Here is a 21204-nt window from a genome sequence, read left to right as displayed (position 1 = left end):
GAGGAGAGGAGAGGAGAGGAGAGGAGAGGAGAGGAGAATTATATAGCTAAGGGGGTAGAGGAGGATCTAGTGTGGTCTAAGTCACACACACCTGGAGTCAGACTGTGAGCACAAGGACCCCGTGCCCTCTACAGTTTCTATACCCAGTTCCTAAGCCAGGGTTGCATAGTGAGACCCCATCTCAAAAATGGAAGAGGAGGAAAGGTGTGTATGTGTGTATGTGTGTGTGTGTGTGTGTGTGTGCTCGTGTGTGTCTGTACATGTGTGTGTGGGGGGGCAGTTAATGTTAGGCCGAGGACTGTTTTCTGTAACTAAAGATATTGAAGGAAGGGGGAAAAATGTGCTTTACCCCAATTCCTGCCAGGTAAGGGGCCCTCAGAGCCATTCCAAAATGCTGTTCCTTTGCCAAAGGGAGAAAGATAATGAGAGTGGAGGTGGAGGAAGAGTGGGGAGGTGCCAGGGCCCTCTTTGAGCTTTCACCATTAGCCTTTGTAGGGCTCACTTTCCTAAGTGGCCCTGGGGAGCAGGTGTGCCTGGGTCACTGGGCCTGTCCCTGCAGTCCCTCCCACAGAAGCGGAAGTCACTCTTCTGTTTTTGTAGTCGAAACTGGAGGAGTTATTCTTTCCATCGGTTACTGAGGCGGTCAGCCTGGGAAAGCCCCGGATTCCAGGCTCGTGTGCTGTCCAGGGAAGCTGCTGTTTGAGGATTCCTTTTATTTTAGGGGAAAAGTCTGGGACTTAGATGGGTGTGTTTTGAGGACTTTTATGTAGAGATGAATGGGTCCTGCAGTGTGTCCCTGACTGTCCATGAACCTGTGCAGCGCTCGGCAGGCAGGAAGTTGTTACACGCTAGGCCCTCTGTGATCCACCGTGACAACAGTGTATGTAGTGTGTGTAGTGTTTGTGGTGCAGTGTGTGTGGTTTGTGTGTGTGTATGGTATGGTGTGGGGTGTGTGTTTGTGTGTGGTATGGGCTGTAGTATGTGTCATTTCTTATCAAGAATCTGCAGTGTCTATACAGACAACGAAAGCAGTGCCTTGAAGGCTCTGTGCTGTTGTCCAGGCTGCATGCCTGGTCCATGGTTTCGGCATCGGCTCTGCTACTCTGCCTTGCCTCGCCATCCGGGAAAGTCTTAGACAATTCTTTGAAAACATTTAAAAATGGAAAAATCCTGGCACAAGCCTTTAATCCCAGCTCTCGTGAGGCAAAGGCAGCCTGGTCTACAGAGAGAGCTCCACGATAGCCAGAGCTACACGGAGAAGCCCTGGCTCAAAAAACCAAAATAAGCCAGCCAACCCATGCGAGTAGAGTGCTCATGCCTCCATCAGCCAGTGTCAGTGATGAGCAGCCTTCTGGTGACCCAGTGGCCATTGAGGGGCTGGTTCCAGGATTCCTGCAGGGTACCAGGGTCTATGGATACTGAGTCCCTTCTGCAAAGTAGCACGATAGTTGCTTGAGTCACTCCTGGTTACAGGTAACCACAGGATGGAGTGCTAACTAACCATGCCTGGGTATTTACTGAGTGAGTGCTGAGCCTCCCTCAGTACTCTTTAATTTCCTCAGTCCTTCGGGCCATCCCAGGTGGAATGCTTGTGTGGTCCCTTCTGCTCCTGACCTTACTTTCCCCTGGGCCCCTGGGAGTGCTTGGTGAACAGCATCTGCTGTGGAACCACAGTGGAGGTTTCTCTGTGTCCTCTGCCAGGCAGTGGGGCAGCACAGGGGCATCCCCCATCGTGTGACCTGGGCTGCTCAGGACACCTCCCACTTCCTGGTTTCCTCCTGTCATTAGAGATGATAGATTGCACCTGTTGCAAGATGTCACCAGGCTTAAACGGAATGACACCCATGGAGCTTGTCAGCTGGCACATGGTGTCAGGAGGTGACAGCACTGACTGAGGGAGAGGGTTGCTTCGGGATGAGTGTTGACCCTGTCATCCATTCCAGGGACCACCACAGCTGGGAACCAGCAGCAGGCCTCACGCCAGCTTCCATGCCAGGAGGATGTCCCTTGTTCCCTGAAAACTGATGTACCTGACTCTCCCCAATCTAAGGTAAACCCACCCTTTGCTTCTATTCCAATCATGTCCTGGCTCCTCCTGGTCCTCTCAGAAACAGTTTCTTCATTCCCTGAGACCAGTGTGGGGGTGGGGAGGACAAGGGACCCATGAACATCTCTCCAAGCTTCCGAGACTAAGGATACTCATCAGCAGAATGAGGAGTGTGTGCTGCACTGTTTGAGGGTCTTGGTAGGTTGTGTCTTTGGGGCATTATTCAGGGCCTAACGAAGCAGCCTCATACTGAATCCTAGCCTAGGTCAGGATTCATGTTTGCCACAGTGGGGATTGAACCCAGGGCCTTCTACATTCAACTACTGAACTATAACTACAGCCCCTCTTTTTTCTTCTTTGTTTGTTGTGTTTTGTTTGTTGTTTTTAGCAAGCTTTTACTAAGGATCACAGACAGGCTTTGAACTTGTGATCCCCCTGTCTCAGCCTCTAGAGGAACAGCTGGAAGGACAGGCCTTCACTATGAAGCCCAACAGGACCTTTGTTTTCAATGGCCCGGTATAAGCGAGACCAGAGCCAGTACAGCCTACACGGGCAGTTACAGGAGCTAGTTTACAACCACCCAGCCCTCCCCATTTTCTTGTCAGAGTTGAGCAACAGTCAGAGTGGTCCTGCACTTTGACTTGGGTTCCAGAGTGTTCTTTGACTTTACTCCTGTGGCTACTTTCACCCTTGTTTGCTAATGCTTCCAGATACTGTTGTACCTATATTGGTAATATGACTATAATTCACACTGGGTTAGAAATGAAAGCATTAGTATGCGGCACAGCCCAGTGGGACATCCCTGGGTCCCACCCCAGCCAAGGGGGAAAAGTAGGAAATAGCTTTTTACTCTTTTTGAGACAGGGTTCTATGTAGCCCAGGCTGGCTTCAAACTTGCTGAGGATAATCTTGTACTACTGCTCCCACCCCTCAAATTATTGGATAACAGGCATGTGTCACCGCACCCAGTGTATGTGTGCCAAGGATGGAACTCAAGGCCTGTGCATGTCACTCTACCAACTGAGCTGCATCCTTACTTATTTTTGAGATAAGATCTCACTGTGTAGCTCAGTTTGGATTTGAATTTGTGAATCCTCCTACCTTTGAGTCCTGCTTGCTGTGGTTATGGACATGTCCAGCCTTTCCTTCTAATTTGAAAAGATAAACCCTGGAGTGGTAGCCCTTGCCTTTAATCCCAGCACTTGGGAGGCAGAGCTGGGCAGTTCTCTGTGAGTTAGAGGCTAATGTGGTGTACACAGTGAGTTCAAGGCTAACCAGAGTGACATAGTGAAACCCTGTTTTTTGTTTTTCAAGATATCAAAAGTTTTTATGTTCTTGAGAAGTTGAGGGCTTGGCCCTAAGGGAGAAAGCAGCAACTCCTGGGCTGATTAATAAACATCTGTAACTTAATCATTTTCAGAGATGGTTGAATCGTTACGGACCTTTAGGCCCAGGAGTTGGAGAACAGGCAGGCAGGTTTCCAAATGTTTGAGGTCAGACTGGTCTACGTAGTATGCTTCAGGCCAGCCATGGCCACATAGGGAAACTGTCTCAAAAAAAACCCAACTAACCAAACAAAAAACCCAAAACCTTCCAGAGGTCTTGAGTTCAATTCTCAGCAACTACATGGTGGGTTACTATCATCTATAATATGATCGTATGCCCTCTTCTGGCATGCAGGTATAAATGCAGATAGAGCACTCATAAATACGTCTTTAAAAAATTATTTATAAGAAAGTTTCTATTAACATTTGTTTTCTTTTTCTTTTTGTACATAATCTTTAAAATTTTTATTCTACATTTATTATGTATGTATGTATGTTTGTATGTTTGTATGTATGTATATGTCAGGGCACGTGTGTGCTGTGGCACACATGTGAAGTTAGAGGACAGCTTTCAGGAGTTTATTTATGTCCTGGGGACTGAACTCTGGTTGCCAGGCTTCTCGAGAGCCTTTACCTAGTGAGCCATCTTGCTGGCTTCATTCTTATTTTCGACAAGCTGATCCCAGCGGATCTAACTGGCAGGGGACACATTCATCTTTAATTGCCTGTTTTTTTTTTTCCTAGAATACTTTCCTAGAAATATTTTCCAGAACGATTGATAAGAGTTTATGTAACTTCAAAAATATCAATTTCTGTGCGCCTGTGTTTGCAAGGGGAGTCATAGAAGCCGGACTTCTGAGTAGTCTTCCATATGTGCCCGCCTCCAAAACCCTGCTTAGAGATTGGGATTATTTGAACTCTGTTACCACTTGTAAAAAAAGAAGGGAAAGCCCCTTGGTATCCCAGGGACCCCTGGGGGACAGGGATGGCCAGCTTTCATGGTCACCACCCACTCTTCTCTCTCAACCCCCAGTATTGCAGCACTTCCACGTCCATCCCCAAGCAGGAAAAGCTTCTGAGTTTTCCCGGAGACAGGCTTTTCTGGAGTGAAGCAGATGTCGTTCACGCAACTGAGGACTTTGACGAAAGCCACCGAATCATCGAGGGGACCTTTGCCAATATCTACCGGGGACAAAGGAACGGTGTGGCCTTCGCCTTCAAGAAGCTCCGGGAGGTGAGGTGAGGGTGTCTGCGGGGAGCAATGAGGCCTGGGGCTGAGGCTGGATGGGTCTTCAGGGGCTGTGTGTTTTCCCACAGGTGGCCGGCTCAAGTGCAGGGTCCATGGACAGATTCCTACAGGCAGAGATGCAGCTCTGCCTCAGGTGAGTTTCCTGTGCAGAGCCCCTGGCCTAATGATGACAGCAGGTAGTACTTCCTGTGTACAAGGCAAGCAGTGAGCATTGCCAGTATTGTTCTGGGCCATTTTCTGTTGCCGTCACAGAGCATCACAGAGAGGGTGGTTTCTAAAGCACAAGTTTGTTTATTTCGTGGTTTTAGGGGCTGGGAAGTCAGAGTTCATCCACTGAGGCCTCAAATAGCCGATACCACAGCAGCGAGCGTCACACAGTGAGATTGAGGGTCTCTCCCCGTCTTGTACAGCCCTAGCCCATGACCTCCCCTACCCCTCATTACTCCTAAGCATCCTGCCTCCAAATACCTCTGATGACAAATGTAGGGATTCAGTTTCCAACATATAAACTCTGGGCCACATACTCTGGTCGTAGCATATACAAGCTCAATCCATCGTCACCAGAATGTGGCAGCACAGATCCCAGGGCCACAGTTGTATGGGTGTGTAAGTCCAGGCCCAGAGAGGCTCAGTGTTTGACCCAAGACCACACAGCTAGTATGTAGCAGGGCCAGAGTGTGAGTCTTCATGGACTGTGTCCAGAGTCTATGCTCTTGTTATGCAGCAAAAATTAGAATTCTCAAGAAACCTTGGCTTGTTTCACCTCCTCCTTTCTTAAAAAGAAAGAGATCCTTCCTATCCCATTTTGAAACAGGCAAACAGATGATGATCTAATGGCAAACCCATCTCAACACTAGACATGTGGAGATCCACAGATCTAAAGCTGCCTCTGTGTGTGTTTGTTTATATAGCTCAAGATCGAAGAATGGTTTATTTTGTTTTTGAGACAGGGTTTCTCTGTGTATCCCTGCCTATCCAGGAACTTGCAATGTAGATCAGGCTGGCCTTAAAACTTACAGAGATCCACCTGCCTCTGCCTCCCAAGTGCTTGGATTAAAGGTGTGAGCCACTACACCTGGCTTGTTTTATTATTTTCAGACTAGGTTTTGCTATGTAGCCTGATTGGCTTGGAACTCTCTATGTAGACCAGGCTGGCCTCAAACTCACAGAGATCCATCTGCTTCTGCCTTCCAAGTGCTGGATTAAAGGTGTATGCCACCATAGTTGGCCCTGTTTTTATTATATTTTAAGATGGTTGAAACAAATCTAAAGAAGGATATCTCATAGTCCATGAATGCAAGATGACATAAAATAAAGTTTTATTGGTATACAACTGTGTTTTCAGTGTTCACAGTGTCTATGGCTCCTTCTGGGCAGAACACCCAGTAGGGTACTTGCTATAATCTACAACCTGTGGAGAACAGATGTTTTCTAACTCACTCTTTATTCTACAAGCTGGCTGTGGGGCTGGAGATGTAGCCAAGCATGGATAAGGCTCTGGGTTCCAGTCCTAGCAACTCCCCATCCCACTGCCCCCCAAAGGTGTAAAGTAATAAAGCCTTCAGAAGTTACCCTCCAATCTGTTCACTGCTGAGAGGCATGCTCACATCATCCCAGAACTTGAGATGCTGAGGCAGGAAGGCTGCACACTAAAGACTTCCCATCCCAGAGCTGGGAGGGGCTTTGGGAGAAAAGAGGAGAGTTGGGGACTGAGACACTTCCTGGCTTTGTCGCCATACCTAGCTAGTTTGTTATTTCTGAATGCCTTCTCTAGTCACCCATGAGAAATAAAACACACATGTGTAACTGTGTGGACACTCATTTAATGGAGACCAGACATGTAGTTTGTGCCTTTGCTTCAACTCTGTGTTCTCATAGGCTCAGTGGTCACTTTTCCATTCATTAGTTTAGTAGCCCAGGCTATCCCAGGTTAGACGAGTGCTCACTTGAAGCCGGGTAGCCCCCACCCCACAGTGCATGCAGTACGGACAGGCATGCAAACAGCTAGTGAATGAGACGGGGTGAAGTAAGGCATGGGAAGGCAGCACGATCTAGCACAAGGCCATCTGCAGTTGCCCTGTGAGGTGGCCTGCACTGTGACTGCAAGAAGGGGATGGAAAACTGTGTGTAACAGTGTGTGGTGATTCATGAGCCCAGAGGTTTCTGGGAGGCAGAAGAGAAGTGTCCTTTCCCAGGTGGACAGCTCACATGTGGAGCATGAGACGTGGCCGGAGTCATGACTAACCCTGAGGCAGGTGTGGTGGCCTCTAGCAGGTTCTTCATCCCTCAGCCTGTTCCCAAAAGTGGGTTGGGGATGGTGCTAGACTGCACAGCAGGGAAATAGGGTGAGGCCATCAGGGACCAGAGCCTGTGGCACCTGGGAAGTAGCTCGAGGTCTGAGCTGGGAAGGGAGGCTCTGCCTTTGGCTCTTGTTCTTTGATGCCTGACTCTACACTGGTGCTGGGTTTAGATGCTGCCATCCCAACATCCTACCTCTGCTGGGTTTCTGCACTGGAAGACAGTTCCACAGCCTCATCTACCCCTACATGGCAAATGGCTCTCTGCAGGACAGACTCTGGCCTCAGGTAAACCAGTGGGTTATGGGCTGTGGTCATGGAACGGAACACATAGCTCTTGCCTAGGGGTCAAGTTAAGGACCTTCAAAGAGCATAAAATCTTCAATACAGACATCAATGTATCCCTTATTTAATTTTATTTTTATTTATCATTTTTTTTGTTTGTTTTGGAGACAAGGTCAGCAGTAGCCAGGTTAGCCTTAAACTTGCTATATGGCAGACAGTGACCTTGAAGTTCTTGTGCCCCCATCTTCCTGAGTGCTAGGAGCACAGGCATGTGTTACAGTGCCTAGTTTATGCAGTGCTGGGGAAAGAAATCCAGGACTGTCTGGATAGTAACAGACAGTTTAAACTGAACTCTACCCCCAGCTGCCCCCTCCTCTTCTTTATAGGGCTAAGGGCAAGTCTAGGGCTCTAGAAAGACAAGGCAAGTGCCCCTTCCCCCCGCTAAACCCCAGCCCTACATGTCCATTTCATACCCAAAGAAACGGAAGCTCAGAGGCTTCAAGTATCTTTCCAAAGTCACACGGCGCATGTATGTCTGATCTTGGACTTTCGAGTAGCTCTGTTTGATGCAAATATTGTCGTCTCAAGGCTGAGCCCTGTGACCAAGGATGGGTTCCAAAGGGTCCAAGACTAGGCTATAAACACTTTAGAATGGTTCGGGGTGACCCTTTTTATTCCTTCTCTTTCTCTTAGGGCGACTCAGACATGCTGCCCTGGCCACAGCGTGCCAGCATCTGCTCAGGGCTTCTTCTAGCTGTGGAACACCTGCATAGCCTGGATATCATCCACAGCAACATTAAGAGGTGAGAGGGCAGGGTAAGCTGGGCCTGCTCCCCAGGCCTGGCTTTGAGAATGAGGCCAGCTCCTGTTCTTGCTGTCAGTCGGTCTGTCTGTCTGTCTGTCTGTCTGCCTGCCTCTTCCCTCCTCCCCCCTCTTCTCTACCTCCCCTTCCTTGGGGACCTTAGGTCTCTCTTCAGGTCCTCAGAATCCAGTATTTCTGAGATGTGCCCTCTGCTCATGCCCAGTATGTGAAGCTGTCTGTCACTTTGTCTGTGGCCTTTCTGGATTAGTTTCCTAGAAGGCCACAGTAGCTTAAACATTTGACTCAAGGAGCCAGCATGCACTCTGTCTGGGAGCTGTGCCAGCCTTGGGATTGGAGCTCCCCATTTAAACTTTCCTCAGTACCCACTTTACCTGTCTGTTGGTGATAGGTCTTGTCAGGGAGGCTTCCTGTCCCCAGCATCTTAGCATCAGATTTCCAAGAGCAAGAGAACTCTAATCATGGGAGGGATTCCAAGAATCTAAGGCACTTAGCAGAACCAGCTCCATGACCATGGGTCTTGTGGTTTCCAGAGGTGTCCTCAAAGGCCCTTTCTTCCTCCTCTCTTGACTTAAATGTGATGGCACCATGCTCTGACACCAAGCTGCATCCCGACTCTTGCTGTAGAGCAGAACTGGCCTCTAACTGACAGTGTAGCGCAGGCTGACCTGGAGCTCACTATGTAGCCTATGATGGCCTCGAACTTCCAGCGGCCTCCTATCTCAGTTTCCTGAGTGCTGAGGTTAGCGGTGAACTGCCACTGTGTCTGGCCTGGTATCTTCTGTTTCAAATGCTGCTTGGTGGGCCAGTGAGATGACTCAGTGGGTAACGATGCTTGCTGCCAAGCCAGATGGCCTGAATTTGACCCCTTGACTCTAAATGATGGAAGGAGGGGAGCTCCTGCAAAATTTCCTTCTGAGCTCCTGGCAAGATGCGGCATGCATGCTCCCTTCCCACAAACAAACACAATCAAATAAAATACTGCTAAGGTTAGTTCTAGACACGAAGCCTGGCTTTTTGTTCCCACCCCCTCAGGAATTCTCTGAGTTAAGTCCCTCCAATTACGACTAGATCAAAGGCTATTTTCACTTCTATTTTTAAAAATTTAAAACATGCTCCCCTTCCTTACAACCTGAGAGAATTGAGTTATAAAGGATGCCAGTGTTTGGATTTGCCCCTGTGAGGCCAGAGCTTGTGGTGGGAACAGCTTTGGAAGAGTCTAGGCCAGTACGAGCAGTGGGCTTGGCCTACTTGCTCTGCTGGCCGGGGCTGGCATCAGTGAGGAGTGGAAGTCTGCATCTCTGGCCATATTCCTGTGGCAACTAGGTTAATTTTCTATTCCATTTCCATTTAGTGGAGTGAGTGGGCTTTCAAGGCCCTGCCCATTTATGGCTGCTATTTTATGTTGAGTGTCTCTGTGATGGCATCCCCTTCACCACTCACAGGGCTGACGTTGCCTAATGCTAAATTGTTTGGCCAATGTGTCTCCATGGTAACCTTTTCTTCCCAGAATTCAAAGGTTCTCTTCACTTGCTTTCCCACAGTGCCAATGTTTTGCTGGACCAGCATCTTAACCCTAAGCTGGCTCATCCAGTAGCTCATCTGAGTCCCGACAATAAAAAAACGAAGTACACCGTAATGAAGACTCACCTGTTCCAGGCCTCAGCCGCATATCTGCCTGAAAACTTCATCCGAGTGGGGCAGCTGACCAAGCAAGTGGACATCTTCAGCTGTGGAATTGTAAGCATTTTCCTTTCTGCCCACAGGCTGTCTGTAAGCACGGGGCTTGCATGGAGTTCCAGCAGAGGCTGGGGGACTGTGGCCTACAGGCCAGATCCGAGACAAAGACATCCTTTAAAATCATTGATTTCACTTGTTCTTAGTTTGTGGGTGTGCAATATGTGTGGGGTATGGTGTGGGGGTGTAGTTTAGATGTCATGCTCAGGTACTATTGACCTGAGCTAGGGATAGGCTCTCTCACTGCCCTAAAGCTCATCAGTGAGGCTAGACCGTGACCAGTGAACCCCAAGGATCCTCCTGTCTCTCTGTCTCCCCAGTGTTTGGATTACAAGCGCATACCTCGTCTGGCGTTTTTATATGGGATCTCAGGATCTGAGCTCAAGTCCCTATGTTCACAAGGTGATCATTCACTGACTGACATGTCCCTAGTTTACCCCAACTTTCCCCCTCCCCTCATTTTTGGTGCTGGAGATAATACCCAGGTCCTCAGACATGCTAGACATGTGTTCTACCACTGAGCCATACTTCCCACATTTTTGCGATGAGGTCTCACTGGGTACTTGTAGTTCAGCCTAGCCACCAACTGTGACCCTGCCTCAGCCTTTGGAATACTGGAACTGTAGACGTGTGCCCCCAGGCCTAGCTTCCATGGTCTATTTTGTGTGGTTTCTGAGCTATAAGTGATTTTCATGGTTAAAAAGGTTTACAGAGCTGGGTATGGGGATACATGTCTGTAATCCCAGCACTTGAAAGGCCAAGGCAGGAAGATTGCTCACATAGTGAGTTCTAGGTCAACTTGACCTTGTCTTAAAAACTCTTAAAAGATGGTAAACAGGTATATACAGAAACTATATATGGTTGGTGATTCTGTGGGCTGCAGATGTTATCTCTCGACTTCCTGCTTCCTGGCCACACTGTTGGCTTACCCACCTATTTCTCTGTCATGCTTGTTCATCACTTTCATCAGTGACCATCCACCTCTCCTGCATACTCCCTGCCTCAGGACCAGGTGCCGGGTGCTCAGGGCGTAATGTAAAGCGTCTGTAGTCTGAACCTGATAGTCTGCTCAGTGTATCTTTAGGATACACTGACTTCTTTTTGATGTCTGCAGGACCGATGTGTTAAAAGGGCTGAAAGGATAGGTAGGTTTGGAAGATACTATAAGCCGAGCTAGCTTTTCATTATAGACTTAACAGGGAGCTGACCTCATGACTGGATGTTGCGAACCTGCCAGAGGAGGTTATGGAAGCTTTCCCAACTCCACTTCACAGCAGAACCTTGTTTTCTTGCCTTGTCTGTCCAACTTGGTGTTCCGCAGAACCACAGAATGTTGCACAGCGTTAGGAAATGCTGTCCGAGACACATAGTTTGTTGCCTGCAGCCAAACTCCCAACTGTTGCGCTCAGGGCTTTGCATCTGCCTTCCTCCCCATCTTGAACTCTCTACTTCCTCTTTGTGACCACAAGCCTCCTGTCTGTTCACATCTGTCTCTGAAGCCCTCATTGGGCCACCTTCTGCCCTCAGCTGGACCTCTGTATTTCAGATTCAGTTCCTTTTGCCCCTGGCTAGCCGCTCTGCTGGTTCTCCCCCCCTTCCTTCACCCCCAAAGTTCCCTGTGAGTGCTTCAGTGCTAAGCAGCCCTACTTGGAGAACCAGGGGCTCTCTGGTAGGGGAGGCAGAGAGTTCCAGGGGAGCCTAGGCAATTTAGGAAGACTGTACCTCAAAACAAACAGAACGGAATAAAACAAAACAAAAATTAAAACAAGTCAAAACAACCCAATAGAGCAGAACCACCAGGCAGTATGGCCTAGTGCAGGACAGGCACTCCTGCCCATCCCATGTTTGAGCCTCAGTTTTGCCTTCTGGAAAGTGATTAGTGGTGCTTGTAGAGTAGTAATGGGGCTGGGTGTGGGGCACACACCTTGAATGTCAGTACTCAAGGCAGAGAGGCAGGGGCAGGGGCAGGGGCAGGGGCAGGGGCAGGGGCAGGGGCAGGGGCAGGGGCAGGGGCAGGGGCAGCTGATCTGTGTGGGTTCGAGGCCAGCTTGGTCTACAAAGTGAGTTCTAGGGCAGTCAGGGCTCTGTAGAGAGACTTGTCAAGTAGGTAAGTAAGTTAATTAATTAATTAAAGAGTAATAGGATGTTGTGTAAACATGGGTATTGTAGTATTAGTGTGTGTGTGTATGTGTGTGCGTGTGCATATGTGCACGTGTGTGTGTGTGTGTGTGTGTGTGTGTAGATGTGCACACACCACACTGCATGTGGAGGTCAGAGAACAACTATCTGGAGTTGTCGCCTTTCTCCGGCCACCTTGTGGGATTGAACTCAAGTAGTCTGGCCTGCATGCCAGTGCCTCATCCTCCTGCCCGCTATGTCTCAGTGTTTTTATGCCCACTAAGTGACCCTTGTCAGGGACTTATTCCTTCCAGAATCACATGGCTGAGACAGAGGTGATGTCTATCCCCTGGTTTGTTTTCCTCTGTTTCTTCCTTCCTGCAAGGACCTTGCTGGCCACCCCTTTTCCACTGGCTGCAGACCCTTTCCTGTCGGTCGTGTGCTCTGTGCTGCCCCCTCCTGGCCACTGCTGGCATGCTCCTCGTTACCCCCAGAGCAGGGTCACTTCAGTGCCTAACCTGTGGCTTACTGCTCTAACTTGTTGCAGGAGGGTGTGGGAGAGACTTGACAGGAAGGACTGCTGTTCATCCTGCTGCAGAGCTGCTCTACCACGTGACACATGCAGACTCTGGCCCAAGTTTCAGTTCCCAGCCCTGGGGCTCACTTCTGCAGAGTGGGACTGGGAGTCTAGGCTTCTGTGTCTGTTTCCCATTTCTGTGGGTTTTTGTTTTATTTTGTTTTGTTTCTTTTTTTTTTTTTTTTCCTTTTTGGTTTTTGAGACAGAGTTTCTTTGGGTAGCCTTGGCTATCCTAGAACTAGCTCTATAGACCAGACTGGCCTTGAACACATAGTGATCCACCTGTCTCTGCCTCCTGAGTTCTGGGATTTAAGGTATGCAACACCGCTACCTGGCTCACTCCTGCATCTTTACACTGCCAAGAATCCCATGAAAGGCAGGCTTGCCGTTCTCACAGGTACATATGACAGCACGTATGACCTGGGTGTTAGCTCAGGTCTCAGGGCTGTGCTCATTTGTGGGTGAATGAAAAAATCCTGGTGATGTGACAAGACAATTAGGAACTCAAGGCCACCCTCAGGTACCAAGTAACTTCAAAAGACTCTGTCTTAAAAACAAGAAAAGGGGGCTGTTGGGATCACTCAGTGGGTAGAGGAGCTTGCTGCCAAGCCTGACAACCTGAGTTCCAGCCCTGGGACCCACACAGTGGAAGGAGAGCTCCGGTTCCCCCAAGTTTCTCTCTGACCTCTACACAAGTGCCTTGGCACGTGAACACCAACACACACACACACACAGACATACACAGACACACACACACACTCAATAAATAAATGTAATAATAACATTAACAGTAATAATATCAGAAAAGACAAAGCCTTTGTCGTTGTCTAAGTCTTTTGCTGACTGTATATAGATCATGACAACTCTGTCCTCTCTCCTATCCAGGTATTGGCCGAGGTCTTCACTGGCGTCCCTGCGATGGACAAGGACCGCAGTCCAGTTTACCTGGTAAGAGATCCAGTTCCTTCTGGTTGGTTGGCTGGTATCCTTGGGCACACACGTTCACGTGAGGAGGGAGGGCCTTGCCCACCACATACAAAGGTCTCAGGCCTCAGTCCAGAGCTCTTGGCGTATGCCACATCTTTCCACGTCTCCCCTTTAGGAGCACAGCGGCTCACACTGCCTGTGTGTGTGCAACTGCTCAGCCTCATTCTCGCCTTGGTATTCTCCTTTTTCTTTCTTCTCTATGGTCTAGGCTGGCTTTGAATTCTTGGTCATCCTCCTGCCTCAGCCTTCTTTTGTGTTCTGGGATCACAGACTTGTGTCACACAGTCAGCTGCAGCCCTCCAAGTGAGCCTTTTCCTCTGTCTCAGCCTGCCTTCCTTTTCTTTGGTGAGTCCTTGCATGTTCTAATCAACTATCTGGTTTGTTATTTTGTCAAATGGTTCCACTCACTAGTTGCTCTAATTTTCCTTCAATTTTCCTTGGCTCTGGGAGTTGGCTTTTGAGACTTGCCAGGGTTCATGGTTTTGTTTCTGTCAAGAACGCTTTGTCCTAGCCTGTGCCCAGCCCTGACCTTAGAGTCGAGCTAGTAGCAGCTTCTCTCAGTGCTGGCTACAGATAAGATCTCTCCTCCCTGGAGGGTCACAAGGGTAGGGTTCTGGGAACTGTTTGTGGATTCCTTCTCTTTGTGGTAACTTGTTTCTCTCTGTAAACCGCTCACATGCTTCAGCTGTTACATGCTGATTTCCCCTTCCTCGAACGCTGTTAAGTTTCCTCAAAGATAAATAGTTAAAAGTTCATGCTTACATAGAGCCCAGTAAGTGCCAGAAGCACCACACCAGCCTTAGCCATCTTTACTTCCAGATACTGAATACCTGATGGCGTTAGCCATGTTGTATTCCCAGTTCCTGAAACTACCTACTCACTGGCTGGGGAAATGGAGGCACAGTGGGGCTTACATTTTTATTAATCCCTCTGAGATAAAATATTGTCATATTGCCCAGCTAGCCTTGAACTCCTAGGCTCAAGCAATCCTCCTGCCTTAGCCTCCTGTGTAGCAGGAACCATATGTCTATGACACCACACCTGCCTAGCTTTTATTTTTTAAATTGTTTGAAATTCTTCTTTTTTTTTTAAATTAATGTTTCTTTTTTTTTAAAGATTTATTTATTTATTTTATGTATTCACCATTGCTCTCTTCAGACACACCAGAAGAGGGCATCAGAGCCCATTAAAGATGGTTCTGAGCCACCATGTGGTTGCTGGGACTTGAACTCAGGACCTCTGGAAGAGCAGTCAGTGCTCTTAACCGCTGAGCCATCTCTCCAGCCCTGAAATTCTTCTTTTACATTACATTACATCCCCAACTGCAGTTCCTCTCCCCCATTCTCTCCAGTCCCACCCACCCTTTCTTCCCCAGACTCACTCCTCCTCAATTTCTCTTGGAAAAACAAAACAAAATATCCCAGCATGCTTCCCAGGAATATCAACCAAACAAGACTATAACAACATAATTTAATAAGACTAGGCATAAGCCAGCCGGGCGTTGGTGGCGCACGCCTTTAATCCCAGCACTTGGGAGGCAGAGGCAGGCGGATTTCTGAGTTCGAGGCCAGCCTGGTCTACAAAGTGAGTTCCAGGACAGCCAGGGCTATACAGAGAAACCCTGTCTCGAAAAACCAAAAGGAAAAAAAAAAAAAAAAAAAGACTAGGCATAAGCCTAAATATCAAGGCTGGATGAGGCAACCTAGTAGGAGGAAAAGAGTCCCAAGAGTAGGCACAAGAGTCAGAGATATCGCTCACTCCAACTGTTAGGAGACCCACAAGAACACCAAGCTACACAAGCAAAAGGTATATGCAGACCCATATAGGGTCTGTAATTGTTGCTTCAGTCTTAGTAAGCCCCTGTGAGCCCTGCTTAGTTGATTCTATGGACTGTGTTTTCATGGTCTCCTCAACCCCTCTGCCTCCCATACTTCCTCCCCCTGTTTTGCAGGATTCCCCTGGCTCAGCCTAGTGTCAGGCATCTGTTCCCATCAGTTGGGGAATGAGGCCGCTCTGGTGATAGTTGGGCAGGCGTTGCTCTATGAGTATAGCAGAATATCATTAGAAATTATTTCACTGACTTTTTTTTTTTTTGCCAGTTGTGTTTGGAGGCTGGAGAAGGCCTTGTAGAGAAAGAGATGACTTGAGTGGGTAACTAGAGTGGACCCAAGGGCCAGAGACTAGGTAGGGATGCATTTTAGGTGGCAAAATCAAGCCTCACTATGCAGCTCAGACTACCCATGAATTTACAGACCTCTTTCTCAACCTCTATAGGGTGCTGGGGTTTCAGGTGCGTGTTGTCACAGCCAGCTTTAAAATGCCATGTGTTTTATAATATGTAATTATAAATATGTACATATTTATATGTCCATAGATATGTAGCAGTGACACACACACACATACATACACACACACACACATACGCTAAAAACAAATAAGTAAATAAGTATACAGCAATTTGATACAACAAATGTAGGGGTTGACTTTGAACTCCTGATCCTCCTGTCTCCACTTCCTAAGTGTTAGGATTGAAGGCACACACCGCCATTTCTGTTTACCTATGCTATATAAGCAGTGTACCAACTGAGCTACAGCCTTGACCCCATAAGTAAGTGAGCTTACCTTCTCCCTCCTGACTGCTCCCCCTGCTTCGTTTGGAGATGGCGTCATTCCTGGCACTCTGATGTTAGTCCCGAGCAGCAATCTCACACTTGTTTTGTTTGTTTGTTTTCCTTCTTGCTTATTTCTTAGTAAGGCATTTCAAATGTCCCTTTGAAAGAGGCCCCTCTGACTCCCTTGTGATCCTGCTTTGCCCCTGTTGATGCTTACAACCCCTCCCCCTAGGTCCCCAGTTCTCCCTCTTCATTTTGATTCTCTTGAAGAAGTTGCTTGCAGTTGGTAGTACCTGTGATTTCAGCAGGGTGGGTGCACTCAAGGGTGACCTGCTGCTTTTGTTTCCTTTTACCGCAAGATTTATCACAGGCACTGCTGAACAAACCAGCAGAAGCAAAGAGGGCCTGCATAGATGTCAGGAAGATTAACTCATGAGGCTGTCGAGGTGACTTTGCAGTTAAGGGCACTTGCAGGCACCTCCAGAAGACCTGAGTTCAGATCCCAGCACCCATGTCAGGTGGCTCACAACCTGTGACTCTGGCTGCAGGAGATCTGATGCTGCCTTTTGGCTTCTGCAGACACACACATGACAAACACACAGTCACACATGCACATAAATAAATAAAAATAAATTCTAAAAAAAAAAAAAGATTAAATTGAGGCTGGAGAGATGGCTCAGTGGTTAATAATGCATACACCACTCTTGCAGAGGACCTGAGTTTGGGTCCCAGAACCCGCACCCAGTGGCTTCCTACCTGGATCCTGTAAATCCAGCTCTAGAGGATCTGACACCCTCTTCCGAGGGTATTTGTGCTCACACGCACATACCCACACACAGACACACACACTTACAAATAAATAACAATGAAACCCCCCCTTTTTTTTTTTTCTCGAGACAGGGTTTCTCTGTGTAGCCCTGGTTGTCCTGGAACTCACTCTGTAGACCAGGCTGGCCTCGAACTCAGAAATCCGCCTGCCTCTGCCTCCCAAGTGAAACTCTTTTTTAAAAGATTAAGTTATAAGTGCTAGGCATGTGGTTAAGTGCTATGCAAATGATGGTCATTAGTATTTGCTGTGCATATATTTCACAAATGGAAGACATGTTTATTGGAAGTGGGCTATTGAATATTTTTCTGTCTGGTGTCCTATTTTGTGCTATGGGGGTCCATTATTGGATTTGTATTTGTGTTATACCCAGGAATAGGCATTTCATGTTTCCATTTTCTATTGGAGCCACTGAATTGGGACAGGTTAAGCCATTGCAGATGAGCTGTGGATGTCCTAGGGAATGCCCTGTGTATTCTCAAGTGCCTGGGTGCTGAACTTGTTTATGCCTTTTAGACATCTTACCACACCCAGCATCTCACCTGGACTTCCTCACTCTCTTCCAACAGAAGGATTTGCTTCTCCGTGAGATTCCCAGCAGTACTTCCTCAGTCTACTCCAGGAGGACAGGAATGGGGAAGGCGGTGGTAAAAGAGATCTGCCGGAAGCATGTGGAGAGGAGGGCGGGGATGCTGCCTGAGGCCTGTGAGGAAGCCTGGGCCACCGCTGTGAGTGTCTGCCTGCAGAGGCGCAATGCCAGCGTGGAGGAGGTGAGCTCCGCTGCCTGCTGCCTCACCTAGGAAGCCTCACATGCCAATGATGCAATAAGCCAAGTTTAGCCTTGATTGTCCACAGTAAAACCTACTGGGGCCGTTGCTGTGTGGGCCATGCGGGACCTTGAGGGTACAAGTGTGGCTGGGCTGCAGGGAGGGAAGGATGGAGCCTAGAAATCAGGGTTGCTGTTGGGTCATGGAGGACCCTGAGGCTGGGTATCTGGCCGGACATAGCCTTTTGTGGGAGCCAATCTCTTCCTGTCTTCCCCCTGCCTGCTTTCTCTCCTGATCTGTAACTGCCCTGTGGCATTTCCTCCACCCTCTTGGAAAGAATGGCTTGGAGTGGCCCACATTGTGGTCCTAAGCTGAGCTGGAATGAGTGTCCAAAGTCCTCTCACTAACTACAGAGGACCAGTCCACCTGAGCAAGCCATTCCTGTCCTGTTGTCCTGGAGTTCCTGGTCTTTGCATGAGAGTTGTCTGTGTGATAGTCACCTGGAAGGTGTATGACAGGTCTCTCTGTGTCAAGCCTGGCAGGGAACTAAACCCAGAGTTAGAGGGCTCTGGAGGCCGGCCCAGTAGGATTTTCCAGATCACTAAGGATTTCAGAAGAGCAGTACACAAGCAGAGACAAGCAGATGTATTCTAAGCAGCGTCCCCCTATCCTCCCCCGCCCCCCGCCACTCACATTCCTTCAAACCTTCAGTTATTCACTCCGTCAATGGTTCGGTGTGTCAGTTAGGGCTTGGGTAAAGGGACCGTAATGAGGAGATGGCAAAATACACCAATTTAAGCAAGATAAAAGTTTGCTGCCTTTGGGTTAATGGTTTGGGTGTGGGTAACCTGGGCTGCAGTGGCTAACCATGCTGGCTAAAAAGTTTCCATTTCAGAGTTCAAGGTGGTAACTATCGCTCAGTTTGTTGCTCAATCAGTTGCATCTGCTTTCCAGCCAGAGAAAGAGGGTTAAAAGAAGAGGACACACTCTTACATTCTCTCTTTCTTTTATTGATTATTTTGTTTTGTTCATGTGTGGGTATTTTGCCTTCAAGTATAGCTGTTGCATCACTTTTGTGCCTGGTGCTGTGTCCGCCAGCAGAGGGCGTCAGATCCCCTGGAGTTTCTGACAGTTGAGAGCTGCCATGTGGGTGCTGGGAATTGAACCTTGGTCCACTGGAGAATCAGCCAGTGTTTTTAACTGATGAGCCATCTGTTTAGTTCTCTCCCTACCTTTTTTTTTTTTTTTTTTAAAAAAAGACCGTGTGTGTGTGTGTGTCTGTGTCTGTGTCTCTGTGTGTCTGTGTGTGTCTGTGTGTGTCTGTGTGTGTCTGTGTGTCTGGTGTGTCTGTGTGTCTGTGTTTCTGAGTATTTGGGTGCCAGAGGAAGCCAGAACAGTATGTTGGGTTTCCTGGAGCTGAAGTTACAGGTATTTGTGTGAGCCATCTACTCTGGGTTCTGGGAGGTGAACTCAGGTCTTCTGAAGGAGCAGCGAGGACTCATCATCTCTAAGCCAGCCCTCCAGCCCCCTCTCCCTTCCTTTTAAAAACATGACTGAGAAATGCACACATCAGTTTTTGCATACCCCATGCATCACACAGGGCTACAGAGGACTGCAACCTTTAGCATGGCAACATGCTTCTTGGGCATCTAATTGAACTTTTATCTGGATACTTAATATTTGAACCAGATCTTGAAGGATGAGCCATTTGCCATGTATACTAAAGGGAATAGAACATTTCAGCTATAAAAAGAAAGACAAGGGGGGCTGGAGAGATGGCTCAGTGGTTAAGAGCACTGACTGCACTTCCAGAGGTCCTGAGTTCAAATCCCAGCAACCACATGGTGGCTCACAACCATCTATAATGAGATCTGATGCCCTCTTCTGGTGTGTCTGAAGACAGCTACAGTGTATTCATATATAATAAATAAATAAATCTTTAAAAAAAAAAAAAAAAGAAAGACAAGGAGAAAAAAGAGAAGAGGGAGAAAGAGAGAGAGAGAGACAGACAGACAGACAGACAGAGATTGTGCTAACCACAACTAGGCTTGAACCTGAAAGATCCACGGCCCTGCCGGGTCTGGCCCACTGAGCTGCTCTGCCATGCATCATCGGCTTATTTTATTTATTTATTTATTTTTGGTTTTTCAAGACAAGGTTTCTCTGTATAGCCCTGGCTGTCCTGGAACTCACTCTGTAGACCAGGCTGGCCTCAAACTCAGAAATCCGCCTGCCTCTGCCTCCCAAGTGCTGGGATTAAAGGCGTGCACCACCACCGCCCGGCTTAATTATTGTTTATTGTGTGTGTACTTGTACATGGAAGTTCTGCAGGAACTGAGACTCAGTTCTTTTCTTCCACCATGCGGATTCTGTGGATGGAACCCAGCTCCCTGGGCTCAGTAGGATGTGCCTTTCTAGGGTGGACCATCTCCCCTCTCCCTGCTTCAACTTGTATCTTTTTGGGGGACAAGATCTCTCTCACACTATAGCTCCTGGTAGCTTTGAACTTGAGGCAGTTTTCCTGCCTCAGTCTCCTAGGTTCTGGGATTATGCGTGTCAGCTGTCACCCCGGCTCTATTATCTGCCTGCTTGTTTGATTTTCAGAAGCGATTTCTTGTAGTTCCGGCTGGCTTTGAACTTCATACTTAGCGAAGTGGCCGTGAATTCCTGATGCTGTATTTGCTTCTCGAGTTCTAGGATTACAGGCTTCTTTCATCCTGTTAGACTCTGATATTTTTGTATTTATAAAAAATCTAAGCCGGGCTGTGGTGGCGCATGCCTTTAATCCTGGCACTTGGGAGGCAGAGGCAGGCGGATTTCTGAGTTTGAGACCAGCCTGGTCTACAGAGTGAGCTCCAGGACAGCCAGGACTACACAGAGAAACCCTGTCTCGAAAAACCAAAAAAAAAAAAAAATCTATAACATCTGGGTGTGGTGACACACACTACTTTAATCTATCAGCTCTTGGGAGGCAGAGGCAGGCAGAAGTCTGTGGGTTCAAAGCCAGCCTTGTCTACAGAGTGAGTTTCAGACAGCCAGGTCTCTGTAGGAAGACACTGTCCAAAAACCAAAACCATTGTGATCATATATAAAATAAATGAATTCACATGGGATTTTAAAATTAAATTTAGAAGGAGAGAGAGAGAGAGAGAGAGAGAGAGAGAGAGAGAACTTGTGTACATATATGTGTGCATGTACATATGCCGTGACACAGATCCAAGGTTAAATAACAACTTCCAGGAGCTCTCTCCTTCGATCGTATGGGTCCTGGAGCTTGAACTCAGATTGTCAATCTTGGCAGAAAGTACATTACCTACTGTGCTATCTTACAAGCCTACACACTGAATTTTTTTTTTTTGCAAGGCCCTGAGGAAATGAAATGTTCTTATTGAGGGTGAGCAGTATGTACAACAAACAGTAGCGTAGGCCAGCTACTTGGGATGCTAACACAGCAGCTGAAGCAGCTGCTTAAGGCCAGCTTGGGCTATAGCGTGAGGTCAAGGCCTGCATGTAGTATAATGAGCTCCTAGCTCAGACCTAAGAGACAAAAGAGAAGG

The 21204-nt window shown here is 47.9% G+C and overlaps 1 protein-coding gene across 2 annotated transcripts in view; it reads left to right on the top strand.

Moving 5' to 3' along the window:
• The window catches only part of Irak2 (interleukin 1 receptor associated kinase 2), a 57104-nt gene that overhangs the window by 30801 nt on the left and 5099 nt on the right, over positions 1–21204 (top strand). The window contains exons 4-11 of one of the 2 annotated variants that reach the window (XM_028788665.1): positions 1944–2050; positions 4406–4606; positions 4690–4754; positions 7092–7206; positions 7897–8006; positions 9568–9763; positions 13341–13403; positions 17450–17608. In XM_028788665.1, the coding sequence (XP_028644498.1) occupies positions 1944–2050; positions 4406–4606; positions 4690–4754; positions 7092–7206; positions 7897–8006; positions 9568–9763; positions 13341–13403; positions 17450–17608 (1016 nt within the window). Of the gene's footprint in view, positions 1–1943; positions 2051–4405; positions 4607–4689; positions 4755–7091; positions 7207–7896; positions 8007–9567; positions 9764–13340; positions 13404–17449; positions 17651–21204 lie in introns of both variants that reach the window. The other variant, XM_028788663.1, reaches the window with a different exon arrangement.

This window comes from Grammomys surdaster, unplaced genomic scaffold (assembly GCF_004785775.1).
Source record: "Grammomys surdaster isolate TR1022 unplaced genomic scaffold, NIH_TR_1.0 125756, whole genome shotgun sequence".
In the NCBI taxonomy this organism is placed as follows: Eukaryota; Metazoa; Chordata; class Mammalia; order Rodentia; family Muridae; genus Grammomys; species Grammomys surdaster.
This window is presented reverse-complemented; position numbering and strand designations above follow the sequence as displayed.